The 10,502-nt window shown below is 38.2% G+C and overlaps 1 protein-coding gene across 1 annotated transcript; it reads right to left on the bottom strand.

Moving 5' to 3' along the window:
• Positions 1-853: 853 nt before the first annotated feature.
• LOC104281339 (protein FAM173B-like) lies at positions 854-10,343 on the bottom strand. The gene is made up of 4 exons (XM_009879300.1): positions 10,068-10,343; positions 7,739-7,876; positions 6,608-6,658; positions 854-1,051 (listed from the first exon to the last, which is right to left on the bottom strand). Exons 1-4 carry the CDS (start codon positions 10,341-10,343, stop codon positions 854-856), a joined length of 663 nt encoding a protein of 220 aa, XP_009877602.1.
• Positions 10,344-10,502: the final 159 nt, after the last annotated feature.

The raw sequence follows: 10,502 nt of genomic DNA, 5'->3' as shown, positions 1-10,502 counted from the left end.
AATTAAATGAGGTGTGATCAGATTTAAGCAAGCTTGCCTGAGCAGTTAGCTCTGGAATCACAGTCAGTCTTCATGACACACTCAAGATAAACAACTCTCACCCATACCTTATGCAAAGTTTTAACACAAAAAGGGTGACACTTCACTGCCAAGCAGGTGACTTTTGAAACCTTTCCTAAATCAGAGAGGTTAGGAAAAATAATGGTCATTTGCAGAGGCTTATACCAGTAAGTGTTCCTTAGGAGTACATTTCCGCATTTTTGTCTTCATATAGCAAGTTAAAAAAATACATTAATATAATCAAGGGCTAGACCTGTGTTAAGGAATAAGCATTTTTATTTGTTTGTTGTATCATCTTCAGCTTTAAAAAAGACACATTCCAGGCTGAGGTGTAAAAACTCATATCACCATAATGATCAACCCGCATCAGTCTCATGTATGCAGAACTGTGCCTACTTGGCATACAAAATGAAGACATTTGGGAACCCTGGCTCATTTGAGAAGCCACTTGTACACCACTTCCAACATCAGTAACAAATGCTATGTCAGCTTAGAAAGAAAGCACAGATTAAGTTCACCAGTTTGAGCATTTTAACTTACACATATATTGCCATTAACAGTAGTGCGCCATGTTTTATCCCATTTTCCATAGTAAAATTTTCCACTTCTATGAAACTTTTCCATAATTTTTACTAACTACACTAAGCCATTTAACTATGGCTTTTACTAACCTTTATGTGCTTTCAGACAACCAGCATACTTCAGTCACTTTCATGAATATTTATCTCCATGTCCTTAATCTTAGCTTTTAACAGGTGAAGTCAAAGCCAAAGTTTCACACAAGATTATGTGTTTAGGATTCTGTCTCTGGCGTAATTTCCAAGCTTTTTGTTTTGTATTCCCCAGAATGTTTCAGATCATAGGCCCACACAGTGTCTATTCCCTCTCCAGTAGTATGATTCGGGATCCAGCAAGGGAAAGGAAAACGACAGGCAATGATTCTGGCATTGCATTTAAGTTCTTCTTCCAGCTTCTTCTCCAACTGTGGCATCTGTTGAGCAACAATAAAAAGCTTTCAGAAGCAGTAAAGAAAAGAAGCATTCTCTTTAGAATCTACTTCAAGTCTTCAAGAGAAGTCCACGGTTTGAGGAATTTTTGGGAAAAAAAAAAAGTATTTGTGATATACATTTTGGCTTTGAAGCACTGATAAAAGAATATCTAACACTAGAAAACGGTTATTGTGCCCTGATTGGCAAGAGCAATAAAATTGTTACTCTAAGTTCTAAAAATTCAATGAAAAATGGTAGATAATCCCTTACATTTAAAAAAAAAAAAAAAACCAAACAAAAAACTCCAACATGAACTAAGAAAAGACTGCATGTTCCAATTCATTACTCTCTTCAGGGGGATTCTTCTCTCAGACAATGAAAGTTCAGCCCCCTGAATTGACACTATTTATGACACCCAAGTCACATTATACTCAGAGGATAATTCCCAGTCTAATCCCTAGAGTTAGACTCAAAATATCACAGACCCAACAACCGAAATAAAAGATTCTGCTGTCACTCTGAGGTAAAGTACTGGTACAGTAATTATTATTGAAATTGAGCTTTGTTGGCTCCAGCCCATTACCATATGCAAGCTCTTAGAGCAGTACGGTATTGAACAGCACACAGAATCACAGAACAGTTTGGGTTGGGGGGGACCTTTAAAGGTCATCCAGTGCAAACCCCTTGCAGTTTGAAGGGACAGCTTCAGCTACATCAGGTTGCTGAGAGCCCCATCCAAATTGACCTTGAATATTTCCAGGGATAAGGATTCTAGCACCTCTCTGGACCACCTGTTTCACTATTGTAAAAAAAAATCTTCCTTATACAGTTGCAAGAAAAAGTGTGTGAACCTTTTGGAATTTCACAGTGTTCTGCCATGTTTCTGCCAGGTTCTGCCATGTTTCTGTCATAAAATGTGATCTAACCATCATTTAAGTCAAGAGTATTGACAAATAGAATGTGCCTAAAATAATAACACGTAAACAATTCTGATCCTCCATGTCTTGATTGAACACACTAGTGGAAAAAGTAAGTGAATCCTTGAGTAGACCTCAGAAAAGCCAATCAGAGTCAGGTTTACCTGGAGTCTTGTCAATTAAATGAGTTTGGAGGTGTGTACTACAGCCACGTTGACTGATAAAAACCACTAAAACTTTCTGAGTTTCCTCCACACAAGACGTATGCTTACGCGAGCCATGCCTCACCAAAAAGATCTTTCAGAGGACCTACGATCAAGAATTGTTGTTTTACATAAAGCTGGAAAGGGTTACAAAGTAATTTCAAAGACCTTAGAAAATCATCAGTCTACAGTTAGACAGTCTACAAATAGAGACACTTTGGGACTGTGGCTACTCTACCAAGAAGTGGGCACCCAGTCAAAATGACCCCAAGAGCACAACGAAGACTCATCAATTAAGTAAAGAAACAACCCCGAGTGACAGCCAAAGAGTTAAAGGCATCCTTGGAACCAGCTGACATCTGTGTTCATGAGTCTACAGTACGTAAAACATTGCACAAGCAGGGTGTCTATGGCAGGACACCACAAAGGAAGCCGCTGCTTACTACAAAGAATATTGCTACATGCCTGAAGTTAGCAAAAGAGCACATGGACACTCCACAGTGGTACTGGCAAAATGTTTCGTGTACTGATGAAGACTGAACTATTTGGAAAGAACACGCAGCACTACATCTGGAGTAAAAAGGGCACTGCATATCATCATGAAAACATCATCCCAACCATAAAGTACGGTGGAGGAAACATCATGATTTGGGCCTGCTTTGCTGCATCAGCTTGCATTCATTGAGGGGAAGCTTGCAATCACTGGCCAGCTTGCAAGTCCCAGCTTGGAGGGGAAGATGAATTCCCAAGTGTATCAAAATTTCTTTAGGTTAATGTGCACATCTGCTGAAACTCTGTAGACGTTGAGTGATGCAACAGGACAATGACCCAAAACACTGGAGCAAGTCCACCACAGAATGGCTTCAGAAAAACAAAATCTGCCTTTTGGAGTGGCCAAGTCAGAGCCCAGACCTCCACTGATAGAGATGCTCTGTAATAACTTGAAGAGAGGCATACACATGAGATGTCCAAAGAATATGACGGAGCTAAAGCCGTTCTGTCGGGAAGAACGGGCTAAAATCCCTCCTGAACGATGTGCAGCTCTCATTCACAGCTACTCAAGTGCCTGGCTGAGGTTACTGCTGCCAGGGGCTGGTCAACCAGTTATTGATTCCAAGGATTCACTTAGTTTTTCCACTAGCATTTTGAATGTGTTCAATAAAGACATGGAAGATCAGAATTGGGTTTTTTGTTATTATTTTAGGCACATGATATTTGCCAATACTCTTGACTCAGATGATGGTTAGATCACCTTTTATGACAAACTAATACAGAACACCATGAAATCCCAAAAGGCATTTTTTCTTGCAACTGTATCCAGTCTGAATCTACCCTTTTCTGGTTTAAAGCCATTGCCCCTTATCGTATCACAACAGGCCCTGCTAAAAATTTTGTCCCCATCTTTCTTATAAGCCCCCTTTAAGTATTGGAAGGATGCAGTAAGGTCTCCCTGGAGCCTTCTCTTCTCCAGGCTGAACAGCTCCAAGTCAAGGAAAATTTCAGGACTTTTCCAGGACAGAGCAACACTCTGCCCAGTCATATACTCTACCTTAAATTTAAGTACTTTGCAAATTCTGCTATGGATTAAGTGAGAAATGAATTAACACATCTAGACTTCAAAGAAATTTCTTTCCTATCAGATAGCGATTATGTTCAGGGTAAAAAAACAAAACCAACAACAACAACAAAACAAAACAACAACTTGATAGATTCAGCCATTTTTGTCCTTTGGAAAGGATGGTGTTACACTTAAGCATATAAGTGTGCATCCATTTGGAATTCTTCTTATTCTTACATCTTGTATCTATCTCAGGGAATAATTATAACAGCAAACTCCACCAGTTATGTGTATTACATGTAAAAAAACTATTTACTTTGATATCATGACATTTAGATATTTAAAGGTTAAAAGGACAGTAATTATTCACAAATACAGCTCAGTTCAAGTCACCAAGGACAAAATATAAGATTCACAAAAAAAACCACAACCCAACACATCAGGACATTATTAGAAAGCAAGAATGACTGAAGAAAATGTATACTCAAATGCTGCAGACAACTTCCACTGTCACACAGATACTGGGTGTGCCTTTGATGTAGCATCCTATTACAGCTACATTTAAGCTTACAATGGAATATTTTAGGAAAAATATAGTCATAGGTCTAATATATCAGTTACCTATAAACATTTTTAAGCATTCTACGCTCTGATTTCATGCATACGGCAAATGCTTTTAAATATTTTGACTACAGTACCAGAAACAAACTAGAAAAATAAGCCAACTTTGACATCTCACACTGAGCTGAGACACCAGAAAAGGAAAGACTAAGTTGCTATAAGCATTACAAATATAGACACAGCCTAATTTTTAATGAGTAATTACAAACCCTAGGGATATCTCGTATTAGCCAAAATCACAAAACTTTTAATAGTTCAGCCAAAAATAATTGTATCTTTGAACTAAACGGTCAGATCAATTTTTAAGCTAAATCTCTCAGTAACATCAGGTGTTACAACCATACTGTATTTTATATCAAGCCAAGGCTGGGGTTTTTTGTATGTCTACACAGATACACCATTCATTAAACCTTTTGTACAGTATATAATCAGTTAAAATACACAGAAGCTGTGAACATGAACACCTGGTAAGAATTCTGTCATCCCACCCTGAACAAGTAAAAGTCTTTCTGCAATGACTCACAGATAAACACACCTTCCCCCAGATGCTTGCAGGAACAGAGATATCTCAGTTTTCCCTGAAGATCAATAAATCCAAGTTCTGTAAGCTAATCTTGGATATGAAATAAAAGCACTGTGTGACAGCAGTAAATCAGACTAGTATTATTTAAAAAGCTAAAGAGATCTACTGCCCTCAGTAAAAAAGAGAAAATGCATTGAAGCTCCTAGAAGATGAATTTAGTCATTCGTGAGCTGAAGCATTCACAGCTTCCAAAATAAATTTAAAGGGGATCACGAGCAAACCAATACTCTGGAAACCAGTAGTTCATGTGTTTGGTTCTGTTACATTTATGTCAGTATTTTTATGGGAAGAATTTAGCTTAGTATTTACTGAATTTACTGAAGTTCTTCTGAGCCTTATAGCTACTCTTTTTATCACAGCTGTTACTAATTCATCCTACTTCATACTATCCCATTTAAAGTTAAGACAGTATTTCTGCTAGGTTTACTCACATTTTCCCAGGGCATTTGTTTATTTCTAGTTTACTGAAACATCTTTCTTCACCTGCACTTTTCCCTTCAGTGCAATTGCAGAATTACTGACTACAAATTCAAATATTTATACTGCCCTCTCCTGGAACTCAAGCTACACAGCACCTAACATCCAAACATGGCAACATCTGTAGCAAAAGTAGCATTATAGTTCTCACTAATACACCACCTACAAAAGTAGGAGAGGGGAAATAATGCATTTTCACTTCGGTTTCCAATATGAGTTAAAAACTGAATCTGAAGTAGGTATTTAATTCCGATACTGTTAAAGAAAAAAGCAGAGAATACGGAAGCTTTATTATGTTCCTTGTTGCATCTTCAGATGCATTCTACAGAAGTAATATGTGTATGTGTATGTTGCAGGGCATAGCATCACAAAGCTCTGAATCTGAAGTAGGTATTTAATTCCGATACTGTTAAAGAAAAAAGCAGAGAATACGGAAGCTTTATTATGCTCCTTGCTGCATCTTCAGATGCATTCTACAGAAATATTACCAGTGTATGTTGCAGGGCATAGCATTACAAAGCTCTTCACTCATTTCGTCCCGCATCTGTCTTAGCAGAAGCAGCAGCAATACAGAAGCATTTATAGCACATTTCTGCTTCACTCCTCCATATACATTCAACGTATGTATAAGATTCTAATAATAAATCAAAATACCAAGAATATTTAAATGTGTAAGATTTTTTTTCTTTTCTAGTACAAGTTGTCTCCCCTACTAAACCCTCGCAGTAACATGGGCAAGGGATTATTTCAATGTACCAGTTGCTGGCCTATTTGAGGTGAGCATAAACAAAGTTCAGTGCTCTAACAAGGTTCACAAAGATCAGCTGTAGCCCATTTCCCACTTTGTTTTCTTCCTACAAACTCCTTGTTTTTTCAGTACGAAAACCTGAAATTTTCAAGAAGCAATCTAGCACCTTCCCCTCAAAAAACTTGAGCACAGTAGTTTTCATTTTGGTTCTGAACTAACAAGACAGAAAATGCTTCTCAAAAAAAATATTTTCAGAGCTCAGTCTGCATACTATGACAAGTTTTAACAGCTTTCATCATGGACGTTAATAAGCAACACTGAAGTATTACTATTAACATTAATATTAACTATCTTTGGCTTTCTGCACATGGACTCATTTTGCAGATGAATATACTAACACAGAATGCCTTGGTATTAAAATTATTAAACATTACAAAAAGAGTAAGCTTACCATTTGAGGTACCCCAAAGACAACAACATTCGTATAGTGGGAAAAAGACACCTAAAATAAAATTTGAACACGAGTCTTAATGAAAATAGCATTCATATTTGTACAAGTTCTCACCATTTATTTCCCCAGTTCCTCTAGCTGCACTCCTTGCAACAGAGATTTAGACCAAAAATAAGAAAGGAGATCCCCTATCACCTTTTCATCACACAAATTTCCACATAAAGACGATTTTATATTGCTGAACATCAAAAAACTTGTACTGCCTGTCCAAGAATATGGCACCAATTCTAATAGCACAAGTAGTATTCATTTGGAAAATACCTACATTGTTTCACTCATGGCTACATTTTTCCCACAACTGTTGTACAGCTTAAAATGATGCATGTTTTAAAGTTTGCCCGCACTTCTGTTAAACATTATAGCTAGCCATGCAATCCAATGCCTGGAATCTTTCAGTCAGTGCCACGAAGTTTTCCTACACTTGTCTCTGAACTAAGATAAAAACATTATATTCACACCTCTTCCCAAAATTCCTGGTATCTACTTTACCCATTACAAAATGCCAGTCTTAAAACAAGCCCAACCAACAACAACCACCAAAAAAAGCCAAAAAAATCCCACAATTTTGAAAAAAATAGCAGGATAAAGGTCCGCAATAACACAACCCCAGAAAGCGCACCTCATTAAAGAAGCAATTGTGGCTCAAACAACTGCAAATTGTGGGAAAAAAATCTCAGCCAGGCGTATGTAAGCTAAAAAATCAGGTAACGTAGCACAGCTGGAAAAGAACACGTGTGAAGTGTCAACTGAGATTGTGGTTTTGTGCATCAGGCAATTCAGTCTTCTAAGGAAGTCTGCAGAACCAGCGCTTGGTGAAGGCTGACAGGACAGCACCTTGCACCGCTCATTAGGCACCAGCATGACACAGAGCTCTCAAGTGTCCTGTCCTGGAAGAGGACAGCACAAAACTAGCAAAGCAGTGTATCATGCCCCAAGTCAACGGGCTCAAGCACTTTCCTCAAAGCCTGGCCTGTAGCCAGTCAGCATTCTGGTTCTTTCAAGAAAGTATTTCCAAATCATGGAAATCTCTCAAGACACCCCAGATTCATTCTTACATACCTAACCACCTACCTTCCATAAATCTGAAATATAAAACTTGGTGTTCTGATGTACCCCATCTCTCCAGGCACAGTACCTGGAGTACCAGACCAGCCAGGGATTTAATTCATATCCAACAGCTCTGAATCCCCGTTTTGCAGCTGCGATCACCTACAAGGAAGAAAAGTAAATCTTCACTTAGAAACAGAGTAAGTGTATTCATCTAAACAGGAGCACACAGTTTTAATTACAATATAAATAGAGGAATGCACTTCTGTAAATCACTCAGGTTTTAATCCTCAACATTTTAGTCAAACTCAAACTACATTTTACTGCTATGACTAGTCCCACTGAAATTAATAGATATATTCAGATGAACAAAATGAACCACTTAGACATTGACAGAGCAAAGCTGTAAGCTTGTAATAAGCCTACGATTTACATAAAAGTTTAATTTAACATATTCATGACACTACCTTTGAATTAGAGGACCAAAATTGACTGTGGAGAGAACAGTGAAACACACAAGTAGAAACAGTCAAAACTTAGAGAACTTATTTGAAAAGCAGTGATGGGCACTTGTGAGACTCCTGAATCATGTCATACTCTTTCTATTGGTAAGTAATCTGTTGATCTATATTTAAAAAAAATAAATATGTAGGTCCAGAAATCTAAACGTAGGCTAAAAAAAAAACCTGAAAAAGCCACACAAATTCCACAGTATAACTTTCATCCAATGCTAAGCTTCATACCTAATTTTAAAAGCCAAAAAGTAATACAGACAACAAATAAATTTTCAAAGACATTAAATTAGACCCTAGAATTTACAGTTGTTAAACTGTATTGCAAGTGTCTTCAAACCAGACCAAAGCCTATAAATATTTTTTTAGAAAAAGAAAAATATGGGACATACGAAAAGGGACGAGGTTCTAGAATTATGGCTTAAGTCATAATCTAAAAGATTACCGACAAGTACTGAAAAGTTTTAATCAGCAAAAGCCTCATGAACTGTAGATTTCAGGAAGAAGTGCACATTTCTTAATATAATTTCTCAAACAGCATTACCTGGAAAGTGTATTTCACAGTATTAAAATAATACATCTTCCATCATACGCACATATTTGCAAACATACTAGAAGAATCTGATGATTTTACCATGCTTGGAAATAAAAATATGACCATATTTATCCACCAATTACGCCTGTGCAAGTGCTAAATACTTCAAGTCATCTGAACAGAAGCTCAACTTTTTTCAGAACAGATGCATTAAAGCAACACCAAGCATTCCATTTTAGGTACCTGGCTCCCCAAACAGTCTTCAGTCTCCATTTACATGCATATATATATATATACATACACATACATATAAAATTAGACTTAAACATGCAGTCACATTAGATGTCTCAGATGAAAGCCAGCAGCCAGAATGCTGAGCAGAGAGGGCATCAAAAACCGCAGTTCTCTCATGCCTACATGCTTTTCTCCATTTCCTACTCAGGCACAATTTCTTCTAAGCCACCTTCACAGATACGGATTTCCAGATCGAATTTTTAGTGCAGACAAATGCTGACTCGTTCACATGAAATATGGACAAAGATAGAATTCAAGAACTTAAATGGCTATCATCAAAAACCCACCTAGCACGCCATCCTGTTGCTAAACTTGACTTGAAACAGATTGTTACGAAGTGGTACACAAAACCTCACAGCTACAAACACACCCACACATTCTGCACTATATCCTCACCACCATATTTCACAAACTGGGTTTAGACAATGTCCTGGAAGCACAGTATCACTTGGTGATTGTTACCATTTCTCTTGGTAATTATTGTAGTTTCATCACATTGACTTTGAAGTGAGGCAGCCAGCTCTGCAAAAAGGTGTGAAGACTAGAGTTCTAACAATTACAGCATTTTCCTTTTTGTAATCCATCACTACTCATTCTGTTATCGCCTTTATACAAGCACAAAGCTGCAGCTCCAAAAGCACAGTGCTATGTAATCTCATAGCCCCATGTGCTGCAGCTTGAAAACCTAGGTGGAATCATTGCTCTTTGGCAATCATAACACCAATATATCGATTGCACCTTTTCATGTGAATGAGTGCAATTGCCTTCAGGCAACAAGAAGCAGCTACCATTCTGTACACTACCTGGTCAAGCTGCAGGTAAAACTGGAGCAAAAAATGCTGGTTACTCACCTAAACTGCACATAAAGCTTTCTCAACTTTGAGCTGTTTTATAAGACTCAAGTAAAAACACTGGACGCCAAAGACAAGACATTCATAAACACAACAACATAACAGCAGGCACAACTAGAGCATTTGGCACTTTTCCGAAAGGCGATACAAAAGGAACTTACAATACGGCCATCCCCGCTACCAATGTCAACGAGGGAGCCACTTCTGTTTTCTAGCATTTTCAGCACATTCTGGATCTGAGTGGAAGTCGCAGGAACAAAGGGCAGGCACACTTTCCTCAGAGCCGGGGTGACAAAAGGGGTGACCACAACATAGAGTGCCACCAGGACTCCACCAACACCAGCCGGGACCAGAAGCCCCCAGTTCCTTCTCCTCGAGCCACCCTCACAGTCCTCCTGTTGGCCTGCGAGGCTCTCCCTTGCCAGAGCCTCGGACATCACACCTAGAGACAGACATTAAAGAGTATTTTCTCTAACTGCTATATCATGTATTGTGTTAAGAAAGCAGTACACTTCATCAAAGAGACAGGACATCAGGAAGAAAATCATTTACATCATAGAATCATAGGTTAGGGGTTGGAAGGGACCTCTAGAGAT

This window comes from Apaloderma vittatum, unplaced genomic scaffold (assembly GCF_000703405.1).
Source record: "Apaloderma vittatum isolate BGI_N311 unplaced genomic scaffold, ASM70340v1 scaffold3452, whole genome shotgun sequence".
Lineage (NCBI taxonomy): Eukaryota > Metazoa > Chordata > Aves > Trogoniformes > Trogonidae > Apaloderma > Apaloderma vittatum.
This window is presented reverse-complemented; position numbering and strand designations above follow the sequence as displayed.